The sequence below is a fragment of the Aulonocara stuartgranti genome, assembly GCF_965226115.1.
Source record: "Aulonocara stuartgranti genome assembly, chromosome: 18".
Taxonomy (NCBI): Eukaryota; Metazoa; Chordata; class Actinopteri; order Cichliformes; family Cichlidae; genus Aulonocara; species Aulonocara stuartgranti.
Window position 1 is genome coordinate 7,843,772 of NC_138954.1, and position 19,025 is coordinate 7,862,796.

At 40.7% G+C, this 19,025-nt stretch overlaps 1 protein-coding gene across 2 annotated transcripts in view; it reads right to left on the minus strand.

Moving 5' to 3' along the window:
- The window catches only part of LOC309693827 (contactin-associated protein-like 4), a 139,816-nt gene that overhangs the window by 49,146 nt on the left and 71,645 nt on the right, over positions 1-19,025 (minus strand). For both annotated transcript variants that reach the window (XR_014272738.1, XM_082513397.1), the window contains exons 7-11: positions 17,386-17,558; positions 17,140-17,286; positions 14,332-14,599; positions 14,048-14,197; positions 9,671-9,842 (exon numbers count right to left, since the gene is read on the minus strand). Coding sequence is in view for 1 of the 2 variants with exons in the window: in XM_082513397.1 (XP_082369523.1) it covers positions 9,671-9,842; positions 14,048-14,197; positions 14,332-14,599; positions 17,140-17,286; positions 17,386-17,558 (910 nt within the window). In the remaining variant the exon portion in view is untranslated. The remainder of the gene's footprint in view (positions 1-9,670; positions 9,843-14,047; positions 14,198-14,331; positions 14,600-17,139; positions 17,287-17,385; positions 17,559-19,025) is intronic.

Here is a 19,025-nt window from a genome sequence, read left to right on the forward strand (position 1 = left end):
TTGGAGCCAGAACCAACCTTATTTTGAAAAGACATATGAGTGATAAATTACCAACTGCTCCACAGAATGTAAAGTGTAACACAAAGACACAGATACCCATTACAAACTTTAAAACATAATACCAGAACGCTGATAAAAATTGAGCATAGATTTCGAGGTCCAGTTCACTGACAGAAATCATTGAGTTGACACAGTTTAGCCTGTCCTGGCACCCACGTGTCACTCAAAGAAAACAACACTCCAAAGCCAGGGCGACTGTGGCTCAGGGGTTGGGAAGCGTATCTGTAACTGGAAGGTCGCCGGTTCGATCCCCGGGCTTTCTGTCCTGGTCGTTGTGTTCTTGGGCAAGACACTTTACCCTACCGCCTACTGGTGTTGGCCAGAGGGGCCAATAGGTGCGATATGGCAGCCTCGCTTCTGTCAGTCTGCCCCAGAGCAGCTGTGGCTACAACTGTAGCTTGCCTCCACCAATGTGAGAATGAATAAATAATGGCGTTGTAAAGCACTTTGGGTGCCTTGAAAAGCGCTATATAAACCCAATCCATTATGCAGTTATAAAACTGCATAATTTTAAGTTTTAATAGATCAGTTGGGTCACTTATGTAAACCCTGGAAAAAAACGTGTTTATTCCACTTTAAATTTGGGCATTTTGTCATGCGACCTCTACCTACGTGTCCAGGCTGTACCCCTGTCATTTACTCAATGGCGACTACGGCAGGGTCCAGCCCTCCTGAATCCCTGAATTGGGTAGGACTAACGTTAACATGGGAGTCTAGAGGGATTGACTCACCTTTGAAACCAGCCTGAAGTGGGCATTTAAGGGCCTGCATTTTTTGACATTTTCACACAGACTCTATTTTTCCAGCCCCACAGGTTGATGGTACCAACCTTTTTTGGTTAATAGCGGTATCTGCAGTGATATAAAGGTTAAGAATAGTATTAGTGGTGTTTTGCAATTAGGTTCAATTTTCAGCATTTTTTCTCAGCTTGCTTGAGCATTGTCTGTTTGTATTTGTTACTCTGGTGTGTTGAGCTCTCAAACCACTGCACAACAGCAATCTTTGAGACAGATACCTCAAAAACTGTGCTGTACCTGAGAGAAGTTAGAAAATATATGTGACAGATTAAAATAGCCATATAAGCTGCTGTGTCTCTGCTAACCCACATAAAGGAGTAATGTGACCTCATTCTCTTGAGATAAAGACAGAGAGGACAACAGGAAACGATGAGTAACAGTGTTTTTATCTACACCGGTTGCTTTCCATCTGTTCCACGACCGGCTGGCACCTCCAGGAGGTTTGACACAAACACACACACACACACACACACACACACACAAAGACAATTTTAAGTCAGCGGTGGATGCAGCGCTCGGCAGTATGTGCAGGCTTTGAGCAGTGTGTTTTTCTCTTCTATCCTAAACGTACATTTCAGTGTGTGAGTTTACTTATGTAAATGTATGTGACAGTGTTAAACTGTGTGTTTGCCCGAACACAGGCAGAAATATTTAAGAGAAAACAGATGACTGCACAGAATCTGCAACCTCGCCTTTATTTAGATAAAAGCCCTAACTCAGCAGCCTGTCAGCCTGCAACAGTGTGATTTTTTTAAAAACAACCTCCATTTATCTCTATACTACTTTAATCTCAGAGTAAGCTGGAGCCTTGAAGATAAACCACTTAGCTTTTACTTTAAATTCACATTTCCACTTTGCTCCATTCCTTTATTTTACACAGTATATTGAGTGTTTGTGCATGTGAGTCAGTAGCAGGGAGGGTTTCAGGAACGTGACTGTTGATGCAATCAGACTCAGTGTGTCAGTAGTGTATACTGTACATGATCTATATAGATGCTTTTGTCTGACTGCTGATGAGCTTCGAATTCAATGCGGCTTTTGCTGAAATGAGAAGTCTATACACGTCTTACATGTGCATGCACTCAGGGGTAGCAAACAAATATGAATTACTGAGAGCCTGTGAGGAGATGAATGTGTGAAATTGTTTTGCGCTCTGAATCACTTTCGCAATTTTGTTTAAATGGTCTAAAACATTCACTATCCTAAGAAGGAGCCCTCACACTTAGCTCACACTGCAATATGAGATGTTAGTGATTCGGTCAGCATCATATGGATTCTATGAAGGGCCTCAGTGGTTTTGTAAGACAGTTCAACCTGTTATTCTGACTCTTAAAACCATAAAGAGCCCAATCACAGTTGTTCTTTGCAAGGTGCAGCTTAAAGTTTCCAGGAGTAGTTTGGATGAGTGGCACTAGATTAAAAGACAGATATGCAACAAAATTCAAATTTCTGGCACCGCAGAAGGTATAACTTACCTTGGTATAAGTGGAACATGATTGAAATACATTTTCGTGTGGGCAATGTACCAGGATGGCCGAGTGGTTAAGGCGTTGGACTTAAGTTCCAATGAGCAGGTGCTCTCGTGGGTTCGAGCCCCACTCCTGGTATAATTTGGTACCACATGTGTAGTAAACTAAAGTACCAATGAATAGTGGAATTGTAAAGCACTTTGAAGGCCCTGAAAAGCGCTATATAAAAGCAATCTATTATTATTAAACTAGAAGGTAACGGTGGACTAAATCACAAGTTAATGAGTATCTGTGTTATATTAAAGGAAGACAATGAGAAAGGTCTTTTGGCCAATGATATATATCTGCTACACACAGTGATTTTTACTATATGATATCATATGTTACCTTCTCAAGTAAATGTTTTGTAGTGGATCTCCAAAAGTTGATTCGTAGCGTTTTCAGTAGGAGAAACATTTCGTCACTCATCCAAGTGACTTCTTCACTCTCAGCTGACTGCAGGTTTCCCCGACCTTATAAACAGTACATTTGCATAATGACTGAAACCAGCCCAATGAAGGAACAATGGGCTGGGAGGTCAGTTCCTTCATCATAGTTATGCAAATTCTCATGACCATTGATCAACAACCACTGATCAAAGGCCATGAGTACCATTCACAGAGAGTTGGGGAATGGCTGCAATCGCAGTATTGCAAGAGAGCGAAAGATGTACCCTCAGGCCCCCTCCTTGATTCAGAGATGGTCTTTCCCTTTTAACGTAAATGGCCTCCTTGACTCCGCACTCAAACCAGCGTTCCTCCCTGTCCAGGATGTTTACATCCTCATCATTGAAAGAGTGTCCACTGGCCTGTAGGTGTAAATATACTGCAGAGTCCTGGCCTGACGGGGTAGCTCTTCTGTGTTGTGCCATCTGCTTCACCAGAGGTTGTTTGGTTTCCCCGATATATAAATCCTGACAATCCTCCTGGCACAACAGCGTACACTATGTTACTCTGTTTGTGTCAGGGGACACAGAGCCACAGAGGCTCTGTGTTTAGAAAAAAATGCATCTCAACTGTTCCGATACTCCTGACACGTACGGGATCACTACAGGTTTTTGCTTAGGCAGCTGTTGTCCTTCTCTCCTGGATTGACTGGCGCTTTCTTTTGGCGCCTTCCCAGCTTTAACAAAAGTCCAGCTGGGATAACCACATTTACTCAGGGCCTTCTTGATGTGATGTTGGCTTTCCTCAGGGGCAGATACCCGGATGGCCGAGTGGTTAAGGCGTTGGACTTAAGTTCCAATGAGCACATGCTCTCGTGGGTTCAAACCCCTCTCCTGGTACATTTTGGAATCCCATGTGTGGTAATCTGGAAGTTATCTGTGGGAACTTACTTGCGCTTCCTTCTGCATGTTAGTAAGTAAGTGTTGTGTTAAAGGAAGACAATGAAATGCAGCTCAAAAAGCATTACTTCATCTTTCCTTGGCCTAATGATATATATCTACTAGACACAGTGATTTTTACTATATGATATCATATGTTACCTTCTCAAGCAAATGTTTTGTACTTGATAAAAAGTTACGTATTTCTGGGTTTGTTGGTCACGATCGTGACAGACTATCATTATGTGAGCAGACACCAGGATGGCCGAGTGGTTAAGGCGTTGGACTTAAGTTCCAATGAGCACATGCTCTCGTGGGTTCGAGCCCCACTCCTGGTATACTTAAATAACTCACATCATTTGCCCTGTTCTTTGCCAGAAAGAACATTTATAATTAGGGTAATTGTTCCTGTTATTACTTTGTGTATCATCAACACAGAAGCCAATTGTTTCTGCTACACATGACTTACTCTGCAGATCTGAGATGACTATAAATTACTTTTAGAAAATGGAAACTTGGTTTGCTGTAACAAAGTGGGATCCAATGAGCAAATGCTCTTGTGAGTTCAAAATCAACCCCTGGTATCTAATCTGAGTGGATAACGTTACCACAGTAAACTGCAGTTTAATACATGCATGAAGGCCAAGGAAAACAATGTAATGGCTACTAACATGAGCATAAACTCAAATATCCTTAATCCTCATTGTGCGTGTATAACATGTCTGTGTGTGCATCAAGTTTACAAAAACACACTGAACTCACCAGCCAATTGCGTTGCTTGTGGCCAAAGATAAGTGATTAACGGAGAGTAAAGAAGGCTTCAGGGGCAAAATACTAGATAAAATATAAAGTGTCCCCTCAGGCAAGTATTTTTCCAAATTGACAAAAAGAAAGGGATCTCACAGCTGTCGACTACATTGCTATGAGTTTTAGTCACATCCATAATGCAGGTATAATCACTGGAGTGACATTTTAATCAACAGGAATGCAGCACAATGTGAAAGTGAAAGCAGTGCCCTGTTGATTTAATTATGTGTTTAGTTTTTTTTTTTTTTTCATATTTTGATATTTCTTTGAATTTTGGTAAATATGGAGGACCAGGTCAGTGTTCAGATAAGGTTGTAAACAAGATGTTTACAACAACAGAATATTCTGCTGCAGGCATAATTGCCTCCACACTGCAGTTTTACTGGTTTTCAGTAAGCTGTGCTTTTTCTAAATAGCTATACTGCACATATGTTAGTGTCATGACACTCTAGCAATGTTTTAGTTTACTCCCTGGTTGTGATCACACATCCTTGGTTGCTTGGCAACTCTTCTTGCAGTGACAAGAGCAATCAAGCTTGAAACCAAGTTTATCTAAGAAAAAATAGCCATCAGTTTGCTTATCACAAACAGACTTGTACATATTCAATATCAGTCAAGTAAACACTGAACCATAAACAATCAATAATGCAAAAGACAAAACTATGTCCAGATGAGCAGATTCAACTTTCTGTGATTCATCTTGTTACGGCCCTGTTCACTACATTTAAAGCTACAGTCCTTGCCAGGACTGTTACAGTGTAACAGCTGGCATGACATGTATCAGGTCTTGTACATCACCAGGCTGTACGAGACCTGAATATTTAAGATGTTGGACTCAGATGGGTGTGTACCCATGTGGATTTAGGCCCTACTCTAGCTATCACAGATATTCTTGAGGACAAAACAGTTCTTTTTGAATCTTTGACAGCTTTTCAAGTCAGTTGAAAGTTGGATAATTTTCTTGCTTTACGTGTTCAGCTGATGTCTGTAAAAGCAGGCTCAATCTTTCATAGCTCTAGGTGAACAAGCCTAAATATGATCTTCCACTGGTATGTAGACACCTCACCAGAGATGACCTGGGGGAACAATTCCATGTACTATATATAGTATGTGGTATTGTTAGATATGAATACATGTGGGCTGCATTTAATCATACAAGGAAACACCAAAATAAACAAAAAACAAAAGAGTAGGCAAGGAAATCTCTTCCAAGGTTGTGAACAGGCTGGCTGAGTAGTTACGGTGTTGTACTCGAGCTGCTTAAAAAACATTTTAATTGTGTTGCTTGCAGTTTGAAGTGTTGAGTATAAAAAACATGGATGCTTCTATATACTTCTATAGCAGTCTCCTTTATATGGAAGGTGTGTGTGGTGTGACCCATTTTTCTTTATATCTCACAAGTACGATTGTACAGTAGAGGCTATGGTTATTTTTGTTTTTTGTCTTGTTCTGTTCCTGCAGCCAGAACTGAGCAGGAGCTGAATTCTCATGAAAAATAATCTGATAAATGTGAGAAAAGAAAGGTATTTAATTAAACCAGCTGGAGGAGATCCTCTTTCTCTGGTGAAAATGTGTAGCTGATGTCTGCAACTGTATTCCTGGACGCCATATCATATATAAGTGTGTGTTTTCTGGTTTTTGCCAAAAGGAACATTCATAATTATGATAATCGTTCCTCTCATTGCATTGTGTAATTAGTGTATCATCAAGACAGAAGGCAATTGTCTCTGTTGTGCATGACTTACTCTGCCGATCTGAGAGGACTATAAATTACTTTTAGAAAATGGAAACTCTTACACTTCTCAATGTCTTTCTGCATCTGCCGTATGCCCTGCCATATTTGCCTTTAATATTTACAACAATTAGACCTCTTTTAGCAATCCTGGTGACATAGCTTGCACTAGTAAAACCATTGCTAATTATTGGACATTAAACTGAATTATTGTGAAACTAAACTGGAATGGAGGCAGCACGGTGGCACGGTGGTTAGCACTGTTGCCGCACAGCAAGAAGGTCCTGAGTTCAATTCCACCATCAGGCCGGGGTCTTTCTGTGTGGAGCTTGCATGTTCTCCCCGTGTTTGCGTGGGTTCCCTCCGGGTACTCCGGCTTCTTCCCACCGTCCAAAGACATGCAGCTTGTGGGGATAGGTTAATTGGATAATCCAAATTGTCACTAGGTGTGAATGTGAGTGCGAATGGTTGTCTGTCCCTGTGTGTTGGCCCTGCGACAGACTGGCGACCTGTCCAGGGTGTACCCCGCCTCTCGCCCTATGACAGCTGGGATAGGCTCCAGCGACCCTGATAAGCGGAAGCGAATGGATGGATGGATAAACTGGAATGGTTACAGTGCCATACTTAGGGATGACATTTCACTTTTTTGTGTGTGGATGACTGATGGGATTTCATGTCAGAAACTTAAAATCCCTCCTCAGAGTCAATCTCATATATGCCTTGATCAAGTGCATTGGAAAGTTATATAGAAATCAGGATGGCCGAGTGGTTAAGGCGTTGGACTTAAGTTCCAATGAGCAAATGCTCTCGTGGGTTCAAACCCCACTCCTGGTATTCTGTGCTTTAGTGAAGCTTCACATAACCCTTACCTTGTGTAACAAACCTAGCAATAGCACTCTCTAGTAAAAAAAAAAAAAACATAGCTAAGAAAAACTGAAGTCATTTGCATAATACAGATTTCATATCATATAATAGTGAGCATCATCTGGTTGTTATAAAAAGAGCTTTTGCAATAATTTTTCCTACACTGTTTTGAGACCAGTTTTAAATAAGACAGTGTTTTTAAAGTTTCCATAATGCTTGCAGTGTTTATAATGTCTAGGAAAGCCAGTTTTCATAACTACTGTTTTCCTAGCTTTGGCTGTATGAAGATACTGGGGCTATTCCTCCAGTAAAAATACCTAGCTTGCATTGTAAAACTGTAGTGATTGGCTTACATGTAACATGCGCTTACATCTACTTGGCCATCCTGGTAGTTTGCCCAAGGAAACTACCAGGATGGCCGAGTGGTTAAGGCGTTGGACTTAAGTTCCAATGAGCACATGCTCTCGTGGGTTCAAGCCCCACTCCTGGTAGAGTCAAATTTGCTGTCCATGTGGAGTTCTGATTTACTTTGGTGTTAGTAAAGGTAGTGACTATATCCAAAAAGTTACAGTGATGCCTTAAGTTCCAGTGGGTTCAAATCCCACCCCTGTTAGAGCAGCTGTATTCACTCATTAAACCTTAGAGGAGGGGTGTCCAACTCCAGTCCTTGAGAGCTACTGTCCTGCAGCTTTTAGATGCATCCTTGTGAATGAATGGCAGTTTACCTAAAATCAAACTGATTATATCCAAGAATAGAAAATATATGTCCGCTAGCATGTGTGTGATTAATGTTCATTTGTGAAAATGTAGCATTGTATGGTTTTCTTTCAACAGGTCTGATTTGGATTAGTTCATATTCTTGGATTTTGGCCACTGAAGATGCCAAAAAGCTGAATTATTCCATTAGTACAATGATATTGGCAGATGTGAACACTGTTGTGTTTGCATTCACTACAGCTCCATTATGTTCCCATCGTCACGCACACCCACCAACCGAGGGTGAACATTTCTCAAAGGCTGCTGCAAAACACTGAGCTCTCTTGGGAGGAAATAAATTATTTTACCAGAAAAACAATTTCAATCTGTGCCAAACGCTATTCACTCAACCCTCCCTGAGTCTCCCTGAATATCACATCCATACACCCTGTAGGATCAAAGCACCAAACACAGAGAACACCAGGTGATCAGCAAAAGTACCCGGTGTATTATGTGTGATGCTCAATTCCTTCTCTAGCTCATAAAAGATGGAAGAAAGCAAGAAAATGATGGTGGTAAAAGCGATAATGCGAACAAAAAATAATAATAAAAAAGGATGAAAGGCAGCAGCCAAAATGCTGTATATGAAAGATGACAAATGTTACAAAATGCTATCCCTCAAAAACCAAACAAAGAACCACACCAAGACTGACTCCACCTACAAGCAGGCTGAATAGACAGTTTTCAAAGGTTGCCATTCAGCTTGTTGAATGTCAGGAATAGACTCAAAAGAACAACAAATGAATACAAGAGGTAGGAGGAGCTGCAGGTGCACTACCGATAAGAGCTTTAACACTGAACACATGTTCAATATCCAATTTTTAGATCTTGCTCTCTTTAGAAGTATTGCCTTTCTTTTTATGTTTTCTTTTACTCACTGCTTTTACTTTGTATTTTACACTCTCAGTTAGACTTTAGGGACCAATATTGCTTGGTTTGGAACAGGGACAGATGTAGATTCGTATTAAAATACACCATTTCATAAAGTAATCCATGTGTTTGAAAACTCAGGTATGTATTTACTGCAGGGCATTTTTACATGCGCCCCCTTACTGTACCATTAAAGACATTTTTCATCAACCCGCCTCTATAGCTAGAAAAACTATTTAATTGACATGTACTCCTATTATTAAACATGGTCTACTTTACTGTGTGGAACAACAATGATTATGGTTTCCAGTCATTTTATTATTTTTACTGTAATTCATCCCTTTGAACTTTATCAAGGCTTACGCTAAGGGTATCGGCAGATGAATGCGGATTCAGGCAGCTGTAGCCATGGGCTGTCTGCTGCGCTTCACCTTTGCTAATTGGATTCACTGAACTGGACCCCTTGAACATATTTGTGGCCGTGGTGCTTTTTGGAGAATTTTAAATTAAACCAAGAAGCCCGTGTACCCTTTTGGGTTAATAAAATGTATTGTTATATTACTTAGAAGTAATTAGCTGCTACGGGTTTATGTGTGACAACTCCTCAATGGGATGACGGAGTGAGTATGCAATGAGTTACCAACAAATTGTAACTGACTATATTATTTGTGCATATGTATGTACAAACGCCCCAGACAGTCAAGGAAAAAGACTAGCATGTTTTATTAGCTAAGGGGAATGTGTGTCATGCTTGTGTATGTGTACAGGATGCTGCAGTCGATGACAGAGCCACTCCATCACATTATGGCTAAAATTAAACATGAATGCTTATCCAAGCAACACAGCGGTAAGGATTTCTGCATCGGTGTCGGTGCGTCTCAGTGTCAATGACAGCGAGGGTATAAAATGATTTAATCTGAGCTCAGTGAGATGGGTTTCTGCTGGTGCTGACCTGTCAATGATGCCGCACATGTCGATCTGCAGCTGGCTGTAATTTCCCAGCAGTCTTTGCTGCACCTTGATCAGGTCGACTCGCTGGTTCTCCACCGTGAGTAGACGCATGCAGCCCTGGAAAGTCTCGAAGAGGTTTCTACATTCCTCACTGTGCTCTTCAGCAGGACAACCTTGATGGGAAAGAAGTTTTATCAGTTAAACAAAAAGACAAGACAACACCAATGAGATTATGCTATCCTCCAAAGAAAACAACAGGACAGGCCAAGTGCACAAGGTGTTAACAAGACCAGTAGTTTGGTTTTAAAGTTTAGTGGTGGTGTGAAAATTACATGTATATTGCAGGAACTTTCAGACTGGCTTTAAATGTATAAATGAAAGCTTTACAGCATGCTTGTGAAGTGAAAACATGTAGCACAAAGCAGTAAAAACTCTGCTTCACACACATTCGTACCAGTGAAAATAATCTGTAAAATTTACGTGATACCGCTGCCTTACTAGTGCATACAGGAGACAGAGCACATAACACCCACTTGCTAGTGAATGTGCCCAAATATTAGTTGCTCTGTTCTTATATCAACACAATCCAACATCACATGCCCTTTGTCCCACAGAGCTGGCTGGTTAAAGATCAGTTAATATCTCATCTGCATTGAACACTTCTGTTCTGCATACAGCTGTCTTAGGTAAGTCCTTAAGCCCTTTAGAAAATGTCAGAACTGCAGTGCATGAGTAAAATGATGAGTGAGAGTAAAATGAAGTCAAACTCTGGTAAAAGGTCTTCTACCACATAAAGAGTGGTGCTGTTATTTGTGCTTTTTTCTTGTACTCCTAAGTGCCTAAAATCCTGCAAATGTGGACCAGAGTTCACTCCTTTCCCTTTAACACACCTTGGATTGTGTGCACTATCGAGTGCCTCCTAACTGAGAAAAAGGAAGTTGTCATGTTTAGTGACTGGGAAAAAAATTAGGTTGGCATAGCATGAGTTGAAAAGCAGTTTGAAACAGGTAAAAGGGGACTCTAAAAGGAAGTTCGACAGGAAATTGCAGTGCAATAACATCAAAGAGGTGTAGAGAGGAATGAATATCATTACTGGCTTCAAAGAAATCAGCCGTTTAAGATGCTCTGCAAACGGATTTGACCAGTTGCTCCCGCCAACCTCTGCCAGTCCAGCTTCTTCGCCATCACCACCCTCACTAAGCACCTTCTACACCAGCTTCTCCTCAGCTCTTCTTTACAGTGGATTGGGTGAGAGCTGAGCTCAGGAGGCAGAATTCAGGGAAGGCGGAAGACCGTGGTGCCCGGTACTCTGGCACTTAAAGACCGTGTGTCAAAGCCGGTGGAGCCTGCCTGTGCTATCTTCAGCCTAAGTCATTGGTGCAGGAGGAAAACATCATGTCTTATGCCAGTAAGGCAGGGCAGCTAATGATGATTAATCACTACAGAGCAATTCCTCTCACTTCTCAAATAACAGAGATATGATATGGGGGAGTGTGAGCCCCATGAGACCACAACTCCAACATGCACTAGAACCATTACAGTTTGAGTACCAGGGGAACACTGGTGAGGATGACCTGGTCTTCTCATGCAGTTAATAGCGTTCATAATACTGATGATTAGTCTTACGGGGATCATTTGCACCTTTTAATTGGCTATTTTATTGCTTCATATCTATCTTTAAATCATATGAAAACAGGTCATCTTTTTTGTTGTTGTCCACTTACTGCAGCTAGCGAGAGTAAATGTGTAAATGTGCGAGAGTGCACTTGCAGGATGATAAAAAAAGCCTAAAGCTGTTAAACACAATGCTAGACTACAATATTGCTGAGCAGAGGGAAAACAAAGGAGATGAGATTTTTAGGCAGCGAGGGAGGCAGTGAAGTATGAACAAAAGGGGGAAAGGGAGGGAGAAAAAAGAAAGAGAATGAAGTGGATTGCAGCATGAGGCAAGGACAGAGTAAAGAGAGACAAAAGCAAGATGAGAGAAAGAGTACACTAACTGTATGATGCAATATACACATACATACAATATCACATCTTCTATATAAACATAGCTATGCTCTTTTAAACTGTATTGGAACAAGCTGTTTAATCCTCTGCCTTTAAGCCAACTTAATCTGACTGACTTCCCCTCGTTAACTGAAAATCTGAACAACAGATGGGTGGAACTGTTGTGTGCCAGAGATGACCATATTAGGGATATCCAACCTCTCACTGAAATGAGAATGTGGACCAGTCTAAAGCCTGCATGAGTTTTTGGCATGTAGGGTGTACTTGCACATGTGCTGACCTCAGCATTTGAAACTGAGCCATGTTTAGTATGAGCATCCATCCTTGTAAGTGTGTGTATATCTATATCAATAGCCCACTTGCGCCTTCTTGTTCTAGTAGCCTACTTCTCATCAGTGTGTCCTGGTTCTTCAACATCCGGGCAACATCCAAGCTGGTATGGTTTCAGTTTTCTGTCTTTCGCTCATGTCTGAGGTAGGCTTGGATAGCAGGGGGGGGTCTAGCCTAGGGACCCTTGTTGGATACAGGAGCTTGGAAAGAAAAGCATCTGGACTAGTTTAAGTTTCTTGAAGACGTTTCACCTCTCATGCGAGAAGCTTCTTCAGTTCTAAGACCAATTGATGGATTTTAGTCCCAGATTTTTAAGCCTTATTGGGAGTGACCCTATAATGTTCATGGACCTACTATTGATCCTCCGCCGAATCTCACCAGCCAAGGTGTGAAAACAGGTGTGGGTCACTATCAGCCAAGGTTTCAGGTGAACCCATTGTGAGACCTTGCCTCACCCAGTCATGTGACTTACTGAGATCAAATGACTCAAAATGTGAGTGAGCGTTAAGGCGTCTGGGAAGGGATCTCAAAACTGGATTATAGATGGCAGACAGTTGTAAGCGACCCCCTCTGTTCAAAGATGGTCGCTGGCATCCTCGAAAGAGTGACCTTCATCCTTTAGATGCAGATGTACAGCTCAGTCTTGTCCTGTTGAGCTTCTTGAAGAAGCTGAGACCTCTAAAAATTAGGTAACAGCACCTTGACTGCCATTAGGTATCAGGATGTTGTTGCCTTAGACCCACTGTCAGACCCTAGTATGTTGGTGCAATAGGTCCAGGGTTCCTCCTGGTGCACCACAACGCCTCATGTGGTGACAGTATGCAGGCAGTTCGGGGAGGATACCACTGAGTGCCAATTCCAATTATTCACTCCCAACCCCTGGGAGTCATTTGGTACCGGTCCATGAGAGTTGAGGCTCGGGTGTGAAATTTATGGTTTTCAGGGTTTTTATCGATAACTCGGTTTCCCTGGGTCTTTTCCCGTGTTGTAGTTGTGTGTCTTATTTTGAAAGAAATATTTACGTGTTATCATAGCGACCAGAGAACATTAAGGGGGAGAGGGGGAGGATGTTACTCTCAATGTTGTTGGTGCATTTCAGGAGGACGCTGCTAATAAAGTTACACAATTACACAGTGAATTTGCATTTATTATTATATTTACATAATACCACAGTTTTTATCTTGGTCGTATCTTTTTATTTTGTCGTATTTATCCGTGACACCTTACAGGCCGGTCCGTGAAAATGTTGTCTGACATTAAACCACTCCGTGGCGTAAAAAAGGTTGGGAACCGCTGCAATAGAGCACTTCTGGGACGTTACATTTTGGTCCATCTGATGCCACCAGTTTACACCTCAGACTATCCAGAAGCTTGTTGATGTGCTGGTTCAGAGCTGGGAGGAGATTCCCCAGAACACCATCCATCATCTTATTTGGAAAATGTCCCAACATCGTCAGGCATGCATACAACCACCAGCCTGCTGCATCATTTTTTCATTTTGATTTTCAGGGTGTCTTTGAATTCAGTCCTCTGTACGTTGATAATTTTTATTTCCATGAAATGATGTAGAATCATTTTGTTCCTCCCGCATTACTCAATCCATATCAGTAGAGATATCAAGGATGATTTATTTTCCACACTAGTTTCTGATGTACTTTGCCATTCAATTTATTATACGAATCAGGATTATGCAATATTTAAACAGATTGTTCGCTTTTATTCTCAGCTTCCTGAATTTAATACGAACACACCCACACAGTCACGATGAAGGAGGTTAGCTGTGTATGCAGTGTTAAACACCTCAAAGATTATTTTTTCATGAACATCTAGCTTTCCAGAGAAATACTTTTAAAATCAGTTTTCAGGGGATCTTGTAACTGAATAAGAACTTTAATTACAGCCAACAGAAGGAACAGAAATCTTCTAATTGCTTTTCCAGTTAATCTAAGCATAGATATAATATGTAGAAACACATATACTTAAGGAATTTCAAAGTTTCTTAGTTTATAAAAGCTCAAAAGCCTGAATTCACTCTTACCACCAAAGAACAGTTGACTTTCTGCGGTGATGGGAAATGAGGGCGCAGCATGAGCAATGCCCCCTTCTCCTTTATCCACAGAGATTGTCAAGCGACCGCGTCTGGCTGTAAAATCCACTGCATGCCATTGACCATCATTTAGAGCAGCACCTGAGAAAACAGCAGGCGACAACCCTAATGATATTTTATTTCTTTTTATTTTAAAAACAGTATTAAAAACATAAATCAGTAAGGGGTTGACACATGAAAGGTTAGGATTTCATTGTGTAGGTTTATACACTGACCTGCGCTGAGCTCTAGCACCACTGAGCCACTTTTATGGATCATCAGTCGGAGTCTGGCATCACTCAGATATAACCAGACCATGCCCTCTTGTTGAGGAAGGCTAAAGGTGAACAGAAGCCCTCCCTTGTTCCACGTCCTGAACTGGAATCCGACAGACACACCACCCGGCGAGGACGCTGTAGTCCCGGGCAACTGGAGGAAGCTCTGTGGCCCGGGGAACGTCAAAGCAACGGAAACTGGCTCAGCACAAGAAAAGGTCACATTGCCCTGAGAGAGAAACATGAAGAGTGGAGAGTGGGGAGGTGGGAAGAAAAAAAATGATTACTGGTGAGATAAAACAACATAAAACATGAATATTAATCAGCTGCTGAGGGCGTGTCGCTGTGACCTTGTGGCGCAGCGATCTCATCAGCAAGTCTCCTTGAATATAGCAATATAGCAATGGCTCCTAACTAAAAACAGCAATGTCACCCATCACAGAGCTGTACAGGGAGGTAGATATGCATATGAACAGTGCTATACAGGCATTTCCACTGCGGCCCATTGTTTTGAGTAGTGGTAATGACACTAGGTCCATTGCTAAGGCTGTAGCAGTTATATATTACAGCCCCTGCTCTCTTCTGGGAATATCAGCCTGCTATCTTTATAATGCTCTGGAAACACAGATGACATCTAAAAGCCCTTTGTAGAGCTGTTAAAGTGATATATGAAAGTATACGGTGGAGAAAGCTTCACCACTGCAAAATAAAAAGTAAAAAGTGGGCTATAAAATTCCCCAAAAGCCATTTACTAACACATATGCACAACCAAAATACTCCACATTACTGTTGCCGTGCCTTTAAGAAAGGCTAAAAGTGCTCTCTTTATCAAGACAGACTAGAACAGTGTTAATACTCTATTACTATGAGATGTATGGAGCTCTTGTAAAACAGCCTCTATTAGACCTTCAGCCATGCATGTGAATCTCTGAACCATTTTTACCAAGACGTTTTGCTTCTCTGCTCTCTCATCCTAAACTGTAATGAGAAACCATTTGTTACAAAATGGTTCAGAGTTGCTCTCCACTGAGTTCGCTACACTTATTGTCATTGGAGAAATGTTTTTTTTTTCTTTTTCTAATGATAAAGGCGAGGAAGGGCTTACTAGAAATCTAACCACCATCAAGGCTCCTCTGTCTTCTCATCGCTCAGTCTCCTCGTTAGGAGCTCATTAGCATCATTAACCAGCTAGCAGCGCCGCTGCCGGCATCCACATAATTTCCCAGTGGTGCTCTGAGGATGTGAACATGTATGAACACACCTGCACGTGCAAACACATTCATATACTCTCGAGGCTAACCTGTCGTTATTTATGCACGCGGAGGATTGGTGAGTGCTGGATAAGCAGCAGAGGAATCTGCCTCGTGCTGTTTGTAGGGATTTCTTAATAATACTAATAATCAAGTCACTAAAAGAAAAAAAAACTGAGTCACGAGTCTGCAGTTTATACTCTCAGATATAAAACCCACAGAGCCTGGGGAGTTTGAGGAGCTAAACATCAAAGCACAAAATCAGTTGTTATCACACGATATATATATATATATCAACCCTCTCGATGCACTGATCAATAAATTATCAGAGTGTGTAAAGGATGGATTAAGCTTTAAGAAAATAGAACATGTCTAAAGATAAATATAAGGAAAGCTGTACAGCTCACACATGGGTCATTCTGCAAAGCATTTACCCCCTAAAAGTCTATTTTCTTTGCTAATTGTGGTCTATTGACTTCACCTCACTGAAAATTTCAGTCAGAACACTGTTTCCCAATAATCTTTCATCTATTGGGAAATAGATGAAAGATTAGTCCATTTTTTTTTCCAGATTCTTGAGATACTCAGGAAACCTCAACCAAATCTTCATCAGGTATCAGGTTACTCTACTAACTGTACACACTAGTAATTGTTTCATAATGCTTATGTCTTTAGAATAAATTTATTTTTCTTCCAATTGATTACGACTCCTGAAGAAGAAGCACAATTAAAAACATCCATAAGTCATGTTTAGCTTTTCCTACTCTCAACTAATTTAAACTTCTCAGCCAACAAATTGTTACAGTTATCTTATCTAAACCATTAGATGTAACACCACCCTCTCCTTTGCTAATAGTCTGCTCAGCTATTAGCCCTGCGTGTTGCAGATATTTTATGCTGTAATGTTGTATCTCATTCTATTTTAGGAAGGCAAGAATCAACACAGTTTTGCAAGATACCCAGCTTAAACCATGAGTAGCCAGGTTTTTTTTTTACAATTATTTAAGTAGAGGAAGATGTCTACTTAATAGACATATATATATATATATATATATATATATATATATATATATATATATATATATATATATATATATATATATACACACACACACATATATATACACACATATATATACACACATATATATATACACACATATATATATACACATATACATATACATACATATATATATACACATATACATATATATATATATATATACACGTGTGTGTGTGTGTGTGTTAATAAAAGTAATATAATCAGTACAACAAGACAAGAATAGATGGTGCGGTAACAAAATGTAAATAAATAAAAAGGCAGCTTAATGAAATGCAAAAGACTAAAAGAATCCAAACATTTATGATAATGCCAGTAAAGGCAAAAAAAAAAAGAAAAAAAAAAGGCATTATGTTACTGATGCAAAGAGGCGAACTGTTTGAGAGCCTGGAGTCACAGCATATAGGTGCTTTCTTGAAAACAGAAAAATGGGTGTTCTTGGTATCATGTACTTACCCTGACAGTAACTTGGTGGTCACTATTCTTAGCCAGCTCTATCAAGTTGAAGCCATTGTACAGCAGGTTTTCTATGCAGCCATGGAGGTCCTTACTGGAGGCGTCTGGCTTCTGCGATCGAAGGCTATGGACAGCTCCTAAACTCAACTATGTAGAGATCACAATGAAAAAAATATTGTATATTTTCTGTGCACATTTATATAAACACGCCACTGGTCAGTTTTATATCAGTGTGTTTTAGCACACCTGTTCGATGGCCCAGCGACTGAACTCTGCCGGGAGCTGCACTCTCTCCGTGTTTTTGTCCACAGTCAGGTTGAGGTGAGCACTTTTTTGCTCCAGTACTACATGGTGCCAATGCTGATCATCCAACAGGCTGCCAAGGGAGGTGAGATGCAGTGGTTCAGGGGAAGTCTTACCTGAAAGAGAAAGCGGGAGACAGAAAAGATGGGTGAATAAAGAATAACAAGAGAAATGGTGAAGAATGCAAAAGGAAAGACAAAAGAAGAAAGTGTTGGAAAAATACATTTAGGATAAAAAGGAGAAGGAATGGGGCAAAGGGAGAAGTGGATACAGAAGGTGAAGAAGGTAAAAATCAGCTAGAGGTAGAAGAGAGGTGGGGTTGGTCATGGAAGAAAAACAAAGAAGACTGATGGATGGCACGGAAAGAATAAGAGGTGGTGGAGGATAAAGCAGGCAGAGACAAATAGATCGTTATTGAAAACTGCTCAGAGTGAAACTGAAATTACAAAGACCGACTTTGTTTTTTAATCCACACACCAAAACTGTTTTATTTGTAAGAAACAAGAAAAAAAAGAAACACTGTACATCAAATTGGTCACTATAAAATGGAAAAGAAGTGAAGCGCTCATCAAATGATTTCACTTATGTCATTAGGATTATTCAGTTTTCTGGTGGCTTTTAGCACTTTTTCAATTTTTACCTGATTTGACAGCGACTTTTGTTATATGACCTGTTAGCTTGCATGGTTGTCGATATCTGACCCACTATTCTGGGGAACAACAACAATCAGACTTTACACTGCATCTAAATATTTCATTTTTCTCTGAATCCCACAGCGAGGATCACTGAGAGGTCACCCTTGGTCATCTCATTAGCAACAACTAGATATAACTGCACGCTAACACTGAAAAACAAAGCCAAATATGTCCTAATGCCTAATCTGGGGGGGAAAAACTGGAGAAGACACATGGCAAGACACCATTAAAGATAGATGAGCACCAGCCGGTCCTAATAAGTGGATCCATCTCTATTCCCCCCCTAGGGATGTGAAAGAAACTGTGTTTCTGCTTACAGGGGGAACTGGAGAGAGCAGAATACTGTCAGTCATTAAAAATGTATTAGATATTCTTAAGGGAAAAGCAATTTCAACTTCAGAGAAAGAAACAGACCACTTGGAAGCTGATGGACAAATATCTTTGATATTTCACTTCGGTCTGCGAGAATATATACAACCTAGTGAGAAATCAAAGGAAAACCCTGAACTGTTCATGCTTACAGGTAGAGATCATGCACGAGTTGTTTGGATCAACTCATCTTAAGGTGCCTACGCTCACCTTTCCCTTCAGTCAGTTTATTGTCCTTGTAATTGTTTGTCTGGTCCTCTTCAGCTTTACCTCTGCTGAATCTGTCTCGCCTAAATACAACTAGCCAGATTTGTGAGTTTGTAATAAAACAAGTATTCCAGCAGTTCCCAGTATCTCCTTGTGTTTTTCCTAATGTTCTTACCAATGTCCTAATTTATGGTGTGGGCTTAACCCCTTGTTGGAAGTGTTTTCTTCCTCTGGCTGCCTTTAAATGTAACTCCTACCTGGATTAAAGGATTTGGATTTCTAAACTTACGCTACTTCCTGGTGCTCTACATT